Below are 19,948 nucleotides of genomic sequence, written 5' to 3'. Positions count from 1 at the left end.
TTGGTGATGATGATAATAATAATAATAATAATAATAATAATAAAACTTGGTGCTTTACTATGTACAGTTTTTATATATATACAGTATTTATAAACAATAACATTAGTAGAAAGTAGTGCAAAGGATGCCAGGATGTATTTTAATGTACATTTGGTAGGTGGATATATACAATTTGCACAGTATGCATCAATGATATTTATGTTTTTAAAATGAAAACAATTAAAGCAATGAAAAATATTTAATAATTTGTTTATGGCTTCTTTTAAGCTTTTATTATTGTACTTGGGTATTCTTTATTTTTATATTTAATTAAATTTTTGATAATTTTGTCTGTCAAAGCAAGGTTAGAAGGTCCTACATAAACAAAGTTATTATTTAAACATATTTTAATTAAATTTATAGCATTTGTTATAAACAATGCACATTAAAAATGAATGCAATAAATTGGTAATAATAAATATTTTTGATAATTATAAAAAATATAAAAATACAATTAATACAGGTTTAATTATTTGTATATATTCATTATTATTTATTTATTAAATAATACAGATCAGGTGGATGATTGTTATTTTTACTAAAGACATTTTTATTAATATTATTATTTAATGTAACGATTATTTAATGTTATATTGATCAGGTAATCATGCTGCACTCTGATTGGATTATACTCTCGTGGGCGGAGAAAAGGAAGCGGGAGGTGCGTTTTCGTGTGTGTGTGTGTGTGTGTGTGTGTGTGTGTGTGTGTGTGTGTGTGTGTGTGTGTGTGTGTTCTTCCTCACGGAAGAGAGCGGAGGAGGTTCTCGGTGTGTGTGTGAGCAGAAAGCACCGCGACCGACCGAGAGAAGGACGAACCGGATAACAGCAACAACAATAATCATAAAAAAACATCATCGAGCCAACAAACAAACAAACAAGGAAGAGGAAATAAAAACATCTGCATCCATACAGGGCAGAGGTCGACAGTTGTGTGCGGGAGAGGACGCGCAGAAAATGGGACCGTGGTTCTCCTGATAGAGCAGCAGCGGATCTGAGGGAGGACAGTCACCGGGCACAGACATGGCCCACGTAGGCAACGGAGCCACCGGCGAGGAGGAGGTGGGAGTCACACCGACACACTGTTACCTAATGTATAGAGCCTGCAGTGGTCACATAAAGCCTGCAGTGGTCATATAAAGCCTGTAGCCTATCTGTGGAGGCTCATTACAGTAATTATATTCATACAGTGGTTTATTATATTAAAATATACACATTATAGGCTCCTCATACAGTGTATTCTTATATTCTTATGTCTTTCTATAGTCATTTATTTAATATAATATAATGTAATATGAGATAATATAAGGTTTTTAAAGACTTTATTGATCCCACACTGAGGAGATTCACTTGTTACAGCAGCTGTAGATACACAATAGATTAGAAAATACACATTAAATAACAATAGATATAGAAAAATACAAGATATAATAGAGAAATATGAGTTATTTGTGCATTATTGTGTCTTTGAGTTACGTCCTATAATATCATCCTACAGTAATTCTGTACTATATAAACGCGGATGTCTCCTATAGTTCACATATTTAACATTATTAAAGGAAGAAAATATAAAAAAATGGTTATTTTATATCCTGATATTTGAATCAATTCTCTAAACGTGTTGATTTTAGTGAACTGAGGTCAGATTTTATTTAAATAGTGGCATCTTTAGACAGTTTCCCTAAAATAAGTTTAAAAATAAGAAATCACAACATATCGTAATATATTAAATTGTAAATATGTATCGGCAGATTCTTTCCAATACACATTATAGGCTCCTCATTCAGTGACTTGATTGATATTATTGTCTTTCAGTCTAATTATATATTAAAACAATCTGTCTGTGTACTTTTTTTCTGTTTACAGCGGCGTTATCTCTAATGTTACAATCTCTATGGTGATGTCCCCATAGTGACCGACACTGTGACCTTACACTCTCCTTCAGTCTTTATATTTACATTGTGCTAATAACTTTATATTCCTGCAGTACAGATTCCTACTGCGTCACATAATTCAACTGTTCTTATTTATTTGGGGATTTCACCGCCTTGTTTTCTGCAAACTGGTGAAAAACAGATACAAATAAACAAGATAAACAATATAAGAGCTCGTATAATACATACTGAGTGTACAGTCCAGCGCCCTAGAGGCCACTGTGTTGTGCTTATCTGAAAATGAAAATGTTGTACATCAGATTTCCTTCCTCTGCTCTCCTCGTTTACAGCTTATTTGCTCCATCACGTCTAATTTAGAGACACAGTCCATAATGTTCCCGTAGTATTCCCATGCTGATCCACATTAATGCATTCACAGTAAATTAGTTTCAGTAGTTTCAGTCCCGGCACTTTACATTAATGAGTAGTGAACTGTAGGCCTTCCTGGTTCAGCACAGGTGAGCTGTGAGTGGACAGCTGATTGTTGTCTTTATCAACCTGCAGTGTTTGATCAGCTCTAAGTGAGGCGATACCATCAGTGTGTGTGTGTGGGTTTATGTAAATGATGGATCTGATTTCAACCACAGGCGGCTTCCTGCACAACAAACACAGGAAGTTGGATGAGAATATGAGGATTATTGTCCGAAGCTCAAACCTAATCGCATTTATTCTGATCCAAAATAACTATCAGTGACATCAGTGCGTTTAAATAACCCTGTCACAGGACACCCTGACTGGTTTCTGGCTCGTATCGTGATGCAAAGTGAGCTAGCAAGGTTATTTTTTAACCTTTATGTTTCCTGTAAAGCCTGATGTTCCACCCTGGCTCTTATTATTCAGACTGGGAGTGCCCGAATACAGCTGCCACTGGGTAAAGTACCTTATTAGGTCCTAAGGAAGAGGGTGTGCTCCAGGAGGTTCAAAGGTCTGTGCTTGGAGGAGGTTCCACAAATCCTTAAAGGACTATTTTTGGAGGGGTTCTAGAGATGGGTCGTTAGGGTCAAAGGGTCTTTACTTACTTACTTTACTTAAAGGAGTTCCTCAGATCTCTGTGGAGGTTCCTTTGTGAGGCATTAAAGAGATGTAAGATGGTCTACAGGGGTCCGAGACATCTTTCAATGAGTGGCTTTAAAGGTTCTGGAGGTCCAGAATAATTGAATAATTCGGGGCAATTATATGTAATTTAGGGGGGTTTAGGGCGTCACAGAGGGGGTTGTAGGTGCTGGTCTATGAAGATGTAGAGGTTTCAGGTGTCCTTGAGGGGAGTAGGTTAAGTGGACAAGGGATTAAGGGTCCTTTGAAGGGGTTCTGGAGATTTTATAGATCTGTTGTTAGTTTCTTCAGGGTTTTTACTACTAGGGGTCAGAGAGCTCTTTCATGAGGTCTCTTAAGGTTGGTCATAGGTTCTTCAGGAGGTTCCAGGAACCTATGGACATGATCCATGCAACACAGTTAGAAACACCTTGAACCTCTTCATAGACCCAAGCTGTCTCTGGTGTGTAGAGGTCCCAGCGGTTTGTCCAGCTGGTATGTAAAGGTTCTAGGGTTTCCTGAGGTTTCAGATGTCTTTCAGTTGGTTATGTTGAGAGATTTTTCTGAATGCTATTCATCATATTATTATGATCCTTAAAGAATCTTGGGGTTTCTAAGGGATTTTTGGGGTACCTGGGGTCAATAACAGCAGCATGAAGGGGAACAAAATTACTCTTTTTAGTAAATATTTCTCAGGTGCCTCTATAGAGGCTCTAAAGATTCTTGAAGGGGTACAGGGGATATTAAGTGAGTCCTAGTAGAATCTGAGTCGGTCTCTTAGGTCTTAGCGGAGGTCTAAGGATCCCTGTGGGGTCCCAAAAGGTGTGCCATTAAATTTAGGAGGTCTTTCAGGGCGTTTACCAGATATTTATTCAAATTCTAAACATCACTGAAGTGGCTCTTTGGGGTTTTGAGAGGTTCTAGACTATCTGAGGAGGTTTCTAGACACAGAAAATTGTTTAGTGGCCTCTCTGGGAGCACACCTGATTAGGTAGAGCCTCTTTACCTCTCAGGAGGTTTCAGGGTCTCTAGGGGAAGTGGTTTCAACAGTGACTGTGGAGAGTGTTTATTGGTATATTTCTCCCTCTAGACTTCACTGTGCAATGGAGGGACTCAGTTCAGCCAGACTTTGTGTTTACAAGCAGCAGATATTGAGGTGGATGATGTGTTCTGGGTCTGGGGTGTTGAGGCCGTCATGCGTCACACCTCACCAGTTCATATCCTCATTTGGGCTCACAAACGCTCCTCTGTCAGCCTCCAATCTAACTCATCACATTAAGGAGGAATTCAGCTGACTTGGGTTGAGCTGTGAGGAATGTGGGACAAACTTAAACACAGTGGAAGGTTATCATCTGAACTCACTGCTCAGCAACGCACCCAAAAAAACAAAACATAAACACATAGACAGAAATGATTAACCCTGTCTGGTCCATTCTGTTGAGACAGAAACACAATCAGCTGTTCACAGTGCTGAAACATCCAGTGAAGCAGTCCAGTTGTTTAAGTCAATCCAGGACCTGAGCAGTTCTTTCTGTTAAAACCCCCTCAGGTATGAATGGTATGTAACACACCCTGAGAACGAAGGCAGCATTTTACCTCTTAGTTAGCCAGGCCCTCACCCTCTTAAGGATTAAAAACTGTGCCTCACGTTATAGCCACAGATTATAGACTGGAAATTAGCTCCTACAAATACTGGACAAAGAAATGTTAGATATTGAACTTTGTGTTAAAGGTGGAGTCAGTCTTGAGAAAGATCTCATTATCAGGTTAGGGTTAGGTTCAAAATGTCTGTGTTTGACGACCCCACCTTTAAGCTGAATGTACATACTTTCAGACACAACGTTGGTTGAGATGGTTTCAGAGTTCCCTGAGGAGGTTTCCTAGGTGGTGCACAGCTGAAACAACTGCTGTAAACAGCACTACGGTTGCTGTGTAGCATGCATTCACTGCGTACCCTTCTTATTAAGGATTATAACTTTATAACCCACAACTAACTCTCTGTAAGAGGACAAAACAGCATGACACAACAGTTTGTTTCTTATTGTGCAATAGAACATACAACACTTATACCTACATACAGCTATTTTAAAATATTCTGTTTTGAAACTGAAGAAATGTTAAAGTTCAAAGATTCAACAGAAATTAACATTCTGATTCCTTCACATCTTTTATCATTGTGGGGGGCCCAGTAAACCCTGTAGATGACATTAAAATGTGTTTTATATTCTATGTGCTCCTGTTTGTAGAATAAGTCACTATAAACCTGTATAAAGGCCCAGTCTTGAAATAGACTGTGAAACCTCCAGAATCTGAAAAAATACCCTGATAAAAATGTTTGCAGTATTTTCTACACACAGTCCAACATCCAGCAAGTTAATCGGTTTTATAATGAAATTCTAGAGGCCTTTGAGATACTCTGAGGTTCCTTAATGAGGTTCCATGAAGTTCCCAGTGGCAGGAAATTAAGAATAACTTAATTCTGGTGGTTTGTCTGTTTCCAGGGTTGTTCTTTTATTCTCAAACATTTAGTGATGCACTGTAGAGCCTGAAAAATATTTAACTGGACAATACTGCTTTATTAAGTGTAACTATATCGTACCTACAGTTGTGAGAGCGTCAGGTGATGAATGCAGACTGTTGTGTGACTGGCTGGTTTACCATAATGTGATTATTAAGAGAACACAAGGAGACCACTGTCTGCCTCAGCACAGCAAAACCCCCACCGCTTCCTCTTTCCTCTGCAGGGTCAAAGGTCAAGGCTACACTACTGGAACCAAGAGTGATACAGAATACAGTAGCTCCACTGGATCGGTTAAAGGAAGCAGGTAGTGTTTTTCTTGAAGGTGGTTCTGGAGCTTTAGAGTTACAGGGAGGTCCTTGATGAGGTTTTGAGGAGCATTGTTGAAGTGTTTTTGAACATTTCTAGTCATTTTTGAGAAGATTCCAGATTGTTTGTTGAGTGTTGAAAGGTTGCTTCAGAATGCTTTTAGCTCTTTGAGGAGGATCAATGGGGTATTAAGGGGTTCTGGGGGTTCCTCTGGGGGTTTGAAGGTCCTTTTTAAGATCACTGAAAGGTTTCAAAGAGTCATTGAGGGCTTTCAAGGGAAGGTTTCTAGGAATCTTTGAGATTTTTTCAATGGATGTTCAATGTGTTAAAGAATGGGTTCCACAGGTTCCTGAAAGGTTTTATGGGTCTTTAAGGGGTTTCTGGGGTGTTTGAGGGACGCTAAGAGGTCTTTCTTTGTGTTAGTGGACATTCCTCTGAAGGTCGAAAGGGTCTGTGTGGTGGGTCTTCAAGGAATCTTTGTCTCTGTGAAAGGTAAAAAGTCGACGCAGGGTCTCGCAACAAGGGTAACATTCTCTGACAACGCCGACTTGATTTATGGTGCAGCATCAGCTCTGAGATCAATCTAGGAGACATTTGAATTCTATAAGAAGGATTCTTTGAGAATCTACTGAGGTCTTTGAGAAGGTTTCACATCACATATTGAAGGTTTGAAGGGTTATGGACCTGGTTCTAAGGATCTTAAAGGTTACTCACAGTTTCCCAGGGGTCCTTCAACGGGGACCAGGAAGTTCGATTGGTCTTTAAGGATTATTTGAATGTCCAGGGGTCTATGAGAGGGTTCCACAGGTCATTGCATGGTTTTGATGGGTCATTGAGTGAGTTCTAAGGCCACTGAAAGAATCTAATCACCTGTGATTTAGACTTTGTTGTGGAACCTTCTTGTAGGTTTGAAGGGTCATGGACTGGGTTCTAAAGATCCTAAAGGTCTTCTTGTGGTAGCTTTTCTAGAGGTCCCATGGGTCAATATTCATGTTTTCTTTAGTGCTTGGGAGGTACGTGGAGTGGGAGAAGTCCTTCAGGAGGTTCTGGTGGTCCGACAGGGTTTTTAGGCCTCCTAAAGGGGGATATGTTATCTTTAAGGGAGTTTAACAGGACAGTGAGGGGCATTCTGGGGGTTCTTTGAGAGTTTCCAAAGCCTCCTTGAGAGTGTTTAAGTGTGTCTGGTAACAGGACACAGTGTGTAGGTCTTGACTAATTGATTAGAAAGCTGCTGCTGTCACAAGAGAAGCTCCTCTGGCATCGACCTCTCCTTGTGTGTAATATCATACAGAGCTGTTTGCTTTTTCCACATATATAAAATATATATACTAAAATATATATAAATCCTCTCCTGTTATAAACTTTAATGAGATCAGATGTCAGCCAGATAAAAACCAGAAGAGATACGCGGACCTCAAACAGAAACCGTAAATATATAATGTGCTAACTGCTTCCATGAAAAGGACGAACAATTAAAGAAATGAGGAAGTGGAGAAATAATGTTCAGTTGTGTTTTGAGTTGATACGGGAACGTGGTCTGTGGGTTATAGTGTGATAATGAATCATTTGAGTGTGTTTCTGCTTTTATATCATCATGTAAACAATTAATCCGATAATCAAAGAAATAACTGTTGAATCCAAAATGGAAGTACTCGTCAGGCTTTTTATTCTTTATGATCCCATCGTGTTGGGAGTTGATTCGCTCGACCCATCGGTTAATAACACACACACACACACACACACACACACACACACACACACACACACAGGAGTTTATAAATGTGTGGAAACGCTGGCAGTGTGTGAGGCGATGTCAGAGAGAGCATCTGTTTGTATGAGTGAGAGAGGGAGTGTGAAAACAGAGGGTGAGTGAGCGAGCGTCTGTTTGCGTTCACACACATTTGTTTGACTACAACCGTCCTCCATCTTTCCTCCCTTCTCCCCCCTTCCTCACCTCCTCACTACCTGCTCCTTTTCTCCTAATGGAGCTAATGTTAGCGAAACACAAGCTAACTAATGACTGATGTAAATAAGCTTGGACAGTGTTTTGCTAATATTAGCTAATTTAAGATATATACGTCACTTGTAAAACATGTAGAAATCAGATTACATAAGTTAACTGTATTAAAACAGTGAAGATGTCTGATATAAATGCTGATTACAGAACAGACAAAAGGCCTTTAACTGTAGTCCGGATCCTCCATCAGCTGCTCTCAGATAATCGGTGTTTTATCACCATCGATCACACAATGAATCACCTTCCTGATGTGTTTGCAGGCAGCAGATTGTTGACAGTAAGTGGGTCACAGTGTTGAAGAGTGTCCACAGTGGGTCGATATCCGCAGCCTGCAGGCACACAGTCACTGCAGCTGCACTCTGTTATGTAAGGAGCTACTGGGATGCTATTATTAGCCTGCTACTGGGGCTGCAGAGACAGACTGTGTGTGTGTGTGTGTGTGTGTGTGTGAAATTAATGCTGTTACTTTCAAGTTCACATGTTAATGGAAAAATAGAAAATGCGTAGGATTATAGACGCTGTGTGTGTGTGTGTGTGTGTGTGTGTGTGTGTTCAGAGCACACAGGAACTGAAGCTGCAGTTCCTCGAGCGAACACTAGGGGTTCCCAACACTCACGGTGAACTTGAAACTCCACGGATGAGGATTTCCTGGCAGCAGTAAAGTGAAAACATCCCTAAAATATCTCTGAATATTTGTGTTTTTCTACAGTTTCTACGAGTCAGGAATAAAGAAAAATATGGTTTAATATAAAAAAAAAAACAAGTTTTAGAATCACTGATACAGAAAAGACGGAGACAAACTTTAAAAGGAAGCAAAAGTCAGAATTACTCTGAGCGATATTTATTTATAATGAAAAATATTTTTTTAAGCAAAAAGCAACACACACACACACATATAGCTAGCTGAGGGAAAGGGGCGGGGCTAAGGAGGGGTCAGTTGGTAATAATTGATCGTGTTGCAAAGTCAGAATTTACCCAGAAGGGTTTCTTCCTGTTTCCTGTTTCGCTAGAATAAACCAGAGTGTGTTTCTGTGTTTTCAGGACTGCTTTGAAGATGCCTACGACCGAATACCTGCGTGAGTACACACACACACACACACACACACACACACACACACACACACATATCTGATGTGTCATTTCCTGTCAGGCTCCTCTCACTTTCACCTTTTGTCACTTCCTGTGTTGACTGGTGGATTTCTCTTTACTGTGTGTGTGTGTGTGTGTGTGTGTGTGTGTGTGTGTGTGTGTGTGTGTGTGTGTGTGTGTGTGTGTGTGTGTGTGTGTGTGTGTGTGTGTGTGCAGGGCCTGTCAGATGGACCTGCAGACAGCCATCCAGGAGACTCAGTGTGCTCTCAATCTGGTCCTCAACAACAAGTTCTCTGAAGCCCTGGACCTCCTCAAACCATGGTAACCACGGCAACAAGTCTCTGTGTGTGTGTGTGTGTGTATTATGTAGTACAGACTGCAGTGTGTTACTGTACTACAGAGCTTGTTAATACTACGACTACTGATACTTCTACTATTACTACTTGATATACTAACTACTAACTGGTTTTAACAGGTGTAATTACCACTAGTAATGCTACTAACTATAACTATAACTAGTACTATATCTGATACTTCTGCTGTTAACGGTACTATTACTACCTATACTACTAGTATGATAACCCTGTGTGTGTGTGTGTGTGTGTAGGTGGAAGGACAGTATGTACCATGCGTTGGGTTACAGCAGCATCCTGGTGATGCAGGCCACGATGACCTTCGAGCACAGAGACATCCAGGCTGCCATGGCAACCATCAAGGAGGCGTTACACACCTGTCAGAGGTGAGACACAGTATTTTCTCTGAGAGCGCCGAAAAGTTGCGATAACTCGGACAATCTGGCGCCATCTTCAGGTCAAACTGCAAAACCAATGACACTGGGCTCTGTGTTTGATGCTAATTAGCATATGTTAGCATGCTAACACAAAAATGGTGAACATGGTGAACGTTGTTGCTGGTAGACATTAGCATCTTAGCACTGTTGACGTTAGCATTTAGCTGCTAACACGACTGCAAACCAGACCAAAAATCTCATATTTTGTTTAACAAGGGGCAACTTTTATAGCTGCAGCTAAACGCCCGTCTGTACAACAGCCTTTAAAGTCAGTTCACATAGAATTTGTATCATAAGTAACCCAAATACACATTTTACACACAATATTATTATTAACATCTTACTGAAAACCTTCAAACAACCAATATTAGACACATTTTACACATTTTACTGCTGGAAAATGACGGTATTTCACCGTTAATGGAAACACGATCAGAACGTGAGTCTTTGTGTTTACAGGTTCAGGAAGAGGAACTCGGTGGTCGGCTCTCTGTCCAGTCTGATCAACAAGCAGTCCAACCTGCAGGAACGTACGTCAAACACATGTCCCGCCCACACAGTTTGATTGACAGCTGCAGGAAGAGCAGCTCAGAAAATAATAACAACAATATAGAACAAAATATAGGAAATAAACTCTAAAGCAGCAGGAAGTCACTGTGTTTGTGTGTTTGCAGAGGAGATGCACGCAGAGATCTGCTACGCCGAGTGTCTGCTGCAGAAAGCCACGCTGACGTTCGTACAGGTAAGAGCTGTCTGTCTGTCTGTCTGTCCGTCTGTCTGTCTTTTCACCTTTTACCTGTCTGTCTCTGTCTCATCTGTCAGCCTACGTATCATAAGTCCTCCTCTGGGTGCTTTTGATAAAGATTAAAAGCAAAATTAGGACAACAATCTGTGCAGCAGAGGCCGATATGTCCAGGTTTTTACCCTTATGTATGTGTAAGGCTCGAAAAGCTCAGAATCCTACATTTCCCATGATGCAGCTGGATAGCAACTCTTTCATTAAACATCACAAGAACAGCCACATCTTACAAACTCCACGCTTGTGGTTTGTAAAACTCGCAGAGCCACAGGAAACATTGTTTTTAACGTTTTCTTGTCACTTAAAAAAGGTGTTGTACCCTTTAAGCTGCAGTTCCAATAGCGGCCACTAGATGCTGCTCCTGTCAAACTCTGACTGTAATGAAGTGAATGGGAAAACCACTAGTTTCTGTCTGGAAATACAAAGTCAGTGTCGTCTTAACGACCACTTTCGCTGTGTTTTTGGAAACAAAATGTTTAACTGAAACATAATTAAAGGTTGAACAGTTGTCAGGAAAGGTTACTACTTAAAACAAAATGTCAGGGAGGATTCCTAAATTATCAGTATTACATTATGTTTAATCAATATCTATCAATATATAGCCACAGATGAGGTAACTTCAGCCTTTAAGGATCATCATCCTGATTCATTTTAGGATTTAGAGCTACGAAAGTTGCTCCAAATTAACGCAAACACACCAAATACAAAGTTATTCAGTTCAAATAAAAACTGCACATAAACATTAACAACATAACATAATTTTGCATTGATCACATAACAATATAACCAAGGAAACAACCGAAACAAAGCAGAACAAGTTAACGAGGCTAACTGAGTGAAATGTCTTTTTCCCTCTGCCTCTCTTTCAGGACGAGAACATGATCAGTTTTATCAAAGGAGGCATCAAGATTCGAACCAGCTACCAAATCTACAAGTGAGTGTCTGTTTCAAACCACCGGCGACATTAAAGTCTCTATTAGTCTCTATCTAATTTAATTAAACACCAACTCAGTAACGAGGCAGCTGTAAATGTACAAACAAGATGAATCTGTCATTACCTGATTGTGACGTCTTGTTTCATGTCGTCCAATAGGGATTGTCAGAATGTGCTGAATGTCAGTCAGGACCTGGCCGGCCAGTCTGATGCGTTCAGACAGTTTGAGGGCGGAGTCAAGCTGGGAATCGGATCCTTCAACCTGGTGGGTTTTCAGAGAGTTTAACTGCAGTAAATTGCGGCATATTGGCTAATAATGACTTACTTAAAGATATTTAAAGAAAATTCTCCATTAAGTCTGGTCATGATACACCTCCGGTTTTTGTGCATGTACATGAAATGTGCTGATGGGGCTGCTTCACGGAAACAAAAGAAACAAAAAGGCCTGTTTCATGGCGAAATATAGATTTTTTATTCCACGGACTTGCCGTTTGACAAAAACTCAAGCTTTTGATAACACTTCATTGTGAATGCCCTAAGAGTGTACTGACCAAATTTGAAGTCGATCTGATCAATCAAAGTGTAGTCTGTTAAAATACAATGCGTGGAAATGGCAAACATGGCGCCAAAATTGGACGCTAAATTAAAAATGGCTGACTTCCTTTTTGATTTGGGGTATGGGTAATGTAGTAGTAATAATGTCTGACTTTCATCATGATTTGATCATATTTTCTGTATATTTTCTCTTTCAGATGTTGTCTCTCCTTCCTCAGAGGATTTTGAGGTTGTTGGAGTTCATCGGATTCTCAGGAAACAGGGTCAGAACAACCACTTTGTGTCTCTCCACCCAATCTGTTCCACACAAAATCTCTCTGTTTTGTAAAATGTGACAGTCTAACAGTTAATAATAATCCTGTCTGTCTGTTTGCAGGGGTTTGGTCTGTCTCAGTTGAGGGAGGGAGCCTCCAGTCACAGTTTGCGGTCGATCCTCTGTGCTCTGACGCTGCTCTTCTACAACACATATGTTTCACTGATACTCGGTATAAATACACAAACACGCCTTTGCCCTTTGCCTTAAATATAGCACACTAACTTTAACTGGCCCACAGTTGTCTGGCTCCAGAGCTGTGTCCTCAGGTTTCATGTTGAGGTCTGGCTGATAATGGTGTTGATGTTGTGTTTGATCAGGAACTGGAGAGGGGAACTTGGTGGAAGCTGAAGCTCTGCTGGAGCCGTACCAGCAGAAGTACCCCAAAGTAAGTAACCGCACACACAACTACACAAATTCTGAACAAAATATTAAATATTCTGTCTCATGATTCATAAAGAATTTTAAACTCTTGTGAAAACCTGCAGTTTTATTGTTGTACAGTGATTGGTCGATGAAGTATGTTGAAGGTTATATACAGAACACCAGCATACTGGCGCTGTGGCCAACCAGACTCCACTGACAAAACCAGTAATTTTACTTGGCAGAAAACAGCGTAAAAACACTGTAAACTGGACAGAAACTAAATGAAACTCACCAAAACCATCTCTGTTTGTCTTTCCATTGATCAACAACTCTGGTTTGGTAGAAATAAATCCTTAATTCACAAACGTAGATGATAAAAACAGCAGTTCTTAACGCATGTAATGTTTTAAATCTCATACAACAACAAACTTCATTGTGGTTTTTTTTCAGGGCTCCATCATTCTCTTCTACTCCGCTCGTATCGCCACGCTGCGAGGAAACTTCGAGAAGGTCTGAAACACTCAAACCTTTTTACTAGTATCTCTGACACATTACGTCCCCTCACCCTCAATCTAAACGTAATGTGTGGTGTGTTTCAGGCCCGGGCGAGGTACGAGGAGTGTATCAGCAGCCAGCAGGAGTGGAAGCAGATCCACCACCTGTGCTACTGGGAGCTGATGTGGACTCACTCTTACCAGCAGGAGTGGCAGCAGGCGTACCACTACGCTGACCTGCTGTGCAAGGAGAGCCGCTGGTCCAAGGTGAACACACACTTATATTTGAGACTTTCTTTGTTTTTTTATTTTATTTGGTTATATTATTTGTTTTTTTTATGTGAAACGAGCTGTTGAGTCATAACTGATTACAAAAACTTTGCTTCTGGATGAAGTTTAATCCAGAAATCTTGTGCTTTCGACCTTCTTCAGGCGATCTATGTTTACCAAAAGGCGGCCATCCTCAGTATGATGTCGGAGGAGGAAATAAAGAAGACAGGGGAGAACATCATGGAGCTCTTTAGGTGAGTCTGCCTCAGTAAAACATGAATAATGTCACCACAGTAACACCTAAAACAAACCTTTACATTTACGTTACATTAAACGTAGAATATGTGAGAATTTTACTGTAAAACATAAAAAGATTATCAACAGAATGTGAAGAAACAAACGTGTTACAGAGATATCTACTGAAGTTAGCCTGCTAACCCGCTAGCTTTTTGGGAATAAACAGTTTTTTTTCTGTTTTGTAGTGAGCAACATATTCAGGAAATAAAAACGTTGTTGGAAACAGTTTGAGGGTTACGAGCTCCGGTTCGGTGCAGGATTAGGGTCAGGGTAATGTTATTGAGGCTATAAGTGTGTGTATCTGTGTATGTGCAGGCAGGTGGAGGGGCTGAAACAGCGTCTGGCGGGGAAGTCGATCCCAACGGAAAAGTTTGCAGTGAGGAAGTCCCGACGCTACAAGGCCGCTAACCCCGTCCCGCTGGTCATCCCCGCACTGGTATACTCAACAAACGCTCCTATCACACTGAGCAGCAGCGTAATGTACTCTGAATAAGCAAGCAGTGTAAAGTAATGACGTTGTTTTCTGTCTCTGTAGGAGATGATGTACGTTTGGAACGGTTTCACCATCGTCGGGAAGAGAGCCGACAGTACCGAGTCCCTGCTGGTTACCATAGAGACGGCTGAGGAGCAGCTTCGCAGCGACACCAGTAAGTTAATAACGAGACCCCCGACGTAAGATTAGACTAGTCGTCGTCGCATATTCATATTAATGTAAGGATTTAAATCTCTGTATGTGAGCAGCAGTCTGTTTATTCCAACACAGTGTAACATTACACAGTCTGATTGTTCAATACACGGAATAAAGAAGTTGTTTTTATATGTTTTTCATTCATTTGTACTGTGTGTTTACAGATATTTTATTCAAATACAATTCAATGATTTGCATGTAATTTGAAATTTGTTCAAACTGACAGCCCTACAAGTTAAACCTTTAAAGATGACTGTATGTATTTAACAAGTTCACACAGTCCAGTGGTTCCCAACCTAAAGGGGTCACCAAAGCACAAGGTCTTCTTCATTTTAAGGGTGTAAGAAAACTTTATAAATACAAACAGTAGGCCGATATCTTAAAGTAAAGTGTCTAATAGAACAATGAACAAGCAGAAGCACTGGATTTGTCAAACAAGAAGCCTGTTAAATATAAATAAAAAGTTTCCTAAACGGGAAATAATCTGCTCAAAATTCATAACAAACCTTTCATTGTACAGTTTTTAATATAAAATGAAATATCCATAAAATATGTCACTGAGTCAGTTTATTAAAGTATAACTTCTGTATGTTTCTCTCATTCAGACCCGACAGAGTTTCACCCTGACGACAGCTGCCTGGTCCAGATGTTGAAGGGACTCTGTCTGAAACATCTGGGTCGGTTACTGCAGGCGGAGCTCTGCTTCACACAGGTCCTCTCCAGGTACCACAGACAGACAAACAGACAGACAGACAGACAGACAGGTTCAGGTGTGAAGTGTTTATGTGAGATAAGATAAACTCTCCAATCTGTGTCCTTTCAGTGAGAGCCGGATCAGATACGATCACTACCTGATTCCCTTCACTCTGTATGAGCTCGGCCTTCTGTATAAACAACAGGGAGACTTCACCAAGGCCACCACGTACATCGAAAATGCCAAGTAAGTTCTCTTCATGCACCATTATATGCCTACATGTACCTTTATAAACCTTTTTATAACCCTATATATCACTGTAAGATGTGACACAACTCTCACATCACGCTGTATGTTTGTACATTTTAAAGCTGCAGCAGGTAACTTTTATAAAAACTAACTTCACTAACTAACTAATAACTAACATCCTGACAGATAATGTGTGGAACAATCAGGTTTCCTCTGGCTCCTCCTGGTGCTCGTCTTTGCACATTAACAGTCGATACTGTTCAAACACATTTATCACATACTGCTGCACACCTGTACAGTAACTCTGTCCAACCCACAGGTGTTTCTGATATCTTTGGTATTTTTACAATCGTATCTCCAAACAGCATCAGGTGCTCCTGGGGGCAAAAATAGTTTGGATGTTTGAGGAATAAGAAGTGTAGCAGGAACGAGTCCTACAACATGTTTGAATGTGTTTTTGTTTAGATGCCTGTAATAAGGTCTGTGGTTAACACAAGTTCAACTCCATATATATGAAGGGAAATGCACTTTTACTGACACTTCGTACCCCAAATGTTTCACACACAAAAGAAACATGACTTTCTTAAACATTATATCATTATAATGACATTAGTCTCACATTGTAAACACAGTGGAGTCCTAAAACCCAGAACTGAGTTAGCATTTGAGCTAACAAAGTCAATGGGTTTCTGATGTCTATTTTTTATATTCTACGATATAAAATCCATCAGTAAAAACCTCACCGGTGAATTTTTAAGCTTTTACGTGTCTTAAAAAAGACAGTTGAGACTACAAAAATCCATCATCCGTGCAGCAATCTCTCACAAAATATGTGTTTATTGATTTAATGTTCTGAAAGATGTGTTGTGTTCTCCATCAGGACGAACTACAAGGACTACTCCATGGAGTCCAGACTGCATTTCAGGATCCACGCAGCCCTCAACAGCCTCAAAGGATCTCCTGTCGGCACCCCATGAAACTGGAAAACAACCATGTATGAAACATGAATCCAGGGATTCGTCAATGAACCGCCACTTAATGAAGAGCCTGAAGAGTGTCGGGGGTTTGAGATCACGTCCACCAGGACTCTTTCTTTCTCATTGCTAGCAACCTTATATTTTATTTAACTTTTCCTTATTTATTTTTTCAATCGTGTGGACGGATGAGACTATTTAAGCAACATATTTCCTATCAGCAGATTATATTGGTTGATGCGGAGCCGCGGCTCAATGCCAAATTTAATCAACGTACCGATTCCCATTAACAACGGCTCCTTTATAATCAATAAGGAGGCAATAACGCAAGAGGGGTTTCATTCTCAGGGCTCGTTCACTCAGACAATTCATTAATTTAAAAGTCACTTTCTGTTATAAAAGCACAAGGTCGGGGACGAGCGGGTACATCAGTGTTTGTATCTGTACTCAGAACGTAGGTGGACGGGGTTTAACCGTAAGGTGTCAGTTTAAGCCTGAAATTGATACAAGTTGATCAGAAGTTCTTATATTTATCAGAAAACTATTTACAGAATTCAGTTTGTTGTTTCTGAACACAAGCGTAACCCCGAAATCAGTCGTATTTTACTCATATTCATGAGTTCGAATATTTACAGCGTTTGGTACTCGGATACTCGCTCAACCCAAATAAAAAGGTTAACGAGAGGAAACCAATAAGTGACGAGAGGAAACCGATCAGTATTCTCAATAATCTTTGATCGCCGTCGTCTGTCTGAACGAACCCTAAAATCAAACTTACGTCTCTCACAACCAAACAAATCACAGCCTTAAACTAAAGTATACTTTTGTATAAACGTTTGCTCACAATAAGCTGTGTATATTTTAGGAAGATGACTGTAGGAACACACAGTATTTATGCTTTATATTCACTTTACTTTGCCTTTTTATTTGTTATTTCTTAATAATGCATCACACCACATGTGCACACACAATCACAGCCTTCTCACCAACTGTGGCTTATACACACACACACACACACACACACACACACAAGCTTACACATTATGGGCAATACGCACATTATAAACACACAAACGGCTGTAAACGCACACATTTAGCAGCAATATAAAAGAGGTTGTGCTGTTAGTCCGTCAGTGTTTGTCCGACTGTAACAGACGTAGTTTCAGTGTTTCTCAGAGGCAGAAGAGATTTAAAACAATTATAACGACGGTACTAATCAAAACAAAAAAACTGTAAATCAAGATCAGATCAAATATATATTCTACTGTTGCTATTAGACAGGCTTAATATAAATAAATATAATGCCACTGTTTCAAAATCAACTGTTATGAAGCTAACTGTGCTGTAGCATTACATCTTTTAGCTAACGTCCACAAAGCGGGTTTAATTAGTTTACTGTGAGCTGATGTGTAATATCTGAATGTGACGGAAAATAAACGACTGACGTCCAATAACAGTCCAACAACAGTCCAATAACAGTCTAATAACAGTCCAATAACAGTCCAACAACAGTCTAATAACAGTCTAATAACAGTCCAATAACAGTCTAATAACAGTCCAACAACAGTCCAATAATAGTCCAATAACAGTCTAATAACAGTCTAATAACAGTCCAATAACAGTCTAATAACAGTCCAACAACAGTCTAATAACAGTCTAATAACAGTCCAATAACAGTCTAATAACAGTCCAATAACAGTCTAACAACAGTCCAATAACAGTCCAATAACAGTCTAATAACAGTCTAATAACAGTCCAATAACAGTCTAATAACAGTCAGTCCAATAACAGTCCAACAACAGTCATAACATAATAACAGTCTAATAACAGTCCAATAACAGTCATAACAGTAAACAGTCCAACAACAGTCTAATAACAGTCTAATAACAGTCCAATAACAGTCTAACATAACAGTCCAACAACAGTCTAATAACAGTCTAATAACAGTCCAACAACAGTCTAATAACAGTCCAATAACGGTCAATAACGCAACAACAGTCTAATAACAGTCTAATAACAGTCTAATAACAGTCCAATAACAACAGTCTAATAACAGTCCAATAACAGTCTAATAACAGTCAATAACTCAACAACGTCCAATAACAGTCAATAATAATAACAGTCCAATAACAGTCTAATAACAGTCTAATAACAGTCTAATAACAGTCCAATAACAGTCTAATAACAGTCCAATAACAGTCTAATAACAGTCTAATAACAGTCCAATAACAGTTTAATAACAGTCCAATAACAGTCCAATAACAGTCTAATAACAGTCTAATAACAGTCTAATAACAGTCCAACAACAGTCTAATAACAGTCCAATAACAGTCCAATAACAGTATAATAACAGTCCAATAACAGTCCAACAACAGTCTAATAACAGTCCAATAACAGTCCAATAACAGTCCAACAACAGTCCAACAACAGTCCAACAACAGTCCAACAACAGTCCAACAACAGTCCAACAACAGTCTAATAACAGTCTAATAACAGTCCAACAAAGTCCAACAAAGTATAATAACGTCCAATAACGTCCAATAAGTCAATACAGTCAAACAGTAAGCAATAAGTCAAAACAGTCTAATAACAGTCAATAACAGTCTAACAACAGTCTAACAACAGTCTAACAACAGTCTAATAACAGTCTAATAACAGTCCAACAACAGTCCAACAACAGTCCAACAACAGTCTAATAACAGTCTAATAACAGTCCAATAACAGTCTAATAACAGTCCAATAACAGTCTAATAACAGTCTAATAACAGTCCAATAACAGTCCAACAACAGTCTAATAACAGTCTAATAACAGTCTAATAACAGTCCAATAACAGTTTAATAACAGTCCAATAACAGACCAATAACAGAAAAACTAAATCAGCTTTTGGTATTAAAATGTAAGGACCAAATAAACAAAACATTGTGATATTTTTACTATTAATTTTTATTTCAGGAGCCTCAATGTACATCAAATAAAATAAAATATAACATTTGACACAAAATGGCTCCTCTTCGCTCCCCCGTAATTCAAACCGTGGGCGAACTTTACTAATTTAGGTTAAATTAAACTACAAATGTGTTTAAATTAAATATAAGCAGCTCTGCCTCTGAGAACGACTTAAACTCGTTTACTTTAATCCGTCATTACTGAAAAGATTCATCTCAATAGTCGTCGTCCTGTTTGACTTTTGCAGACGTCCAGCTTATAGACCTTTTTTATTTTTGCTACATTAAGTTGTATTATATTATAAACCATAAATGATGTAGACCAACGACGTCCATGAAGAGCAGTTTCTGATAAATGTGTTAAAAAAAGCACAACGTATGATCTCCATAAGGACCTGTTCTCATTGTCTTTAATGCTTATTAACACAATATTTACTGCGTGTTGAAGGAGAACGGTACACTAGCAGCGTCTTTGCTTCCATTTTAAACATCGGGATGAAGGATACTTGAATAAATGCGACGGTGGTAACAATTAGCCTTCTCCCTATAATGAATGTATCAACCTAAAGACCAAATTATATGTGTCTTTTTGTTCTTTGTGTGTAATTTGTGCCTGTTTAAGAGTTTGGGTGTACTTTTCTTTG

General features: G+C 39.3%; 1 protein-coding gene and 1 long non-coding RNA gene across 4 annotated transcripts; one reads left to right on the top strand and one right to left on the bottom strand.

The window, feature by feature from the left end:
- The first annotated feature begins 764 nt into the window (after positions 1 to 764).
- LOC127360578 (tetratricopeptide repeat protein 39B) lies at positions 765 to 18,134 on the top strand. Its single transcript, XM_051395003.1, has 19 exons — positions 765 to 1,098; positions 8,888 to 8,922; positions 9,152 to 9,256; positions 9,543 to 9,674; positions 10,185 to 10,255; positions 10,400 to 10,467; positions 11,394 to 11,458; positions 11,618 to 11,723; positions 12,211 to 12,276; positions 12,390 to 12,498; positions 12,647 to 12,714; positions 13,143 to 13,202; positions 13,292 to 13,453; positions 13,619 to 13,710; positions 14,069 to 14,189; positions 14,289 to 14,400; positions 15,047 to 15,164; positions 15,265 to 15,381; positions 16,265 to 18,134. The coding sequence occupies exons 1-19, from the start codon at positions 1,060 to 1,062 to the stop codon at positions 16,359 to 16,361; spliced, it is 1,743 nt and encodes a 580-aa protein (XP_051250963.1). The 5' UTR covers positions 765 to 1,059; the 3' UTR covers positions 16,362 to 18,134.
- On the bottom strand, positions 18,065 to 18,436 carry LOC127360579 (uncharacterized). 3 transcript variants are annotated; one of them, XR_007883822.1, is made up of 2 exons: positions 18,347 to 18,436; positions 18,065 to 18,102 (listed from the first exon to the last, which is right to left on the bottom strand). It is a non-coding gene; the product is annotated as an uncharacterized LOC127360579 (long non-coding RNA). The 3 variants fall into 3 exon arrangements; XR_007883823.1 differs by having other exon boundaries at positions 18,065 to 18,124; positions 18,347 to 18,395; XR_007883824.1 differs by lacking the exon at positions 18,347 to 18,436 and adding an exon at positions 18,168 to 18,201.
- Positions 18,437 to 19,948: the final 1,512 nt, after the last annotated feature.

Source organism: Dicentrarchus labrax, unplaced genomic scaffold (assembly GCF_905237075.1).
Source record: "Dicentrarchus labrax unplaced genomic scaffold, dlabrax2021, whole genome shotgun sequence".
NCBI lineage: Eukaryota > Metazoa > Chordata > Actinopteri > Moronidae > Dicentrarchus > Dicentrarchus labrax.
Note: the sequence above shows the minus strand (reverse complement) of the source record. Positions and strands in the feature narration are given on the sequence as shown.

Excerpts from the sequence above, each read along its gene's own strand:
- LOC127360578 (XM_051395003.1), top strand. The coding sequence starts at position 1,060 with ATGGCCCACGTAGGCAACGGAGCCACCGGCGAGGAGGAG. Across the intron at positions 1,099-8,887 it reads GAGCCACCGGCGAGGAGGAG|GACTGCTTTGAAGATGCCTA; the intron begins GTGGGAGTCACA and ends CTGTGTTTTCAG. Across the intron at positions 11,724-12,210 it reads GAATCGGATCCTTCAACCTG|ATGTTGTCTCTCCTTCCTCA; the intron begins GTGGGTTTTCAG and ends TTTCTCTTTCAG.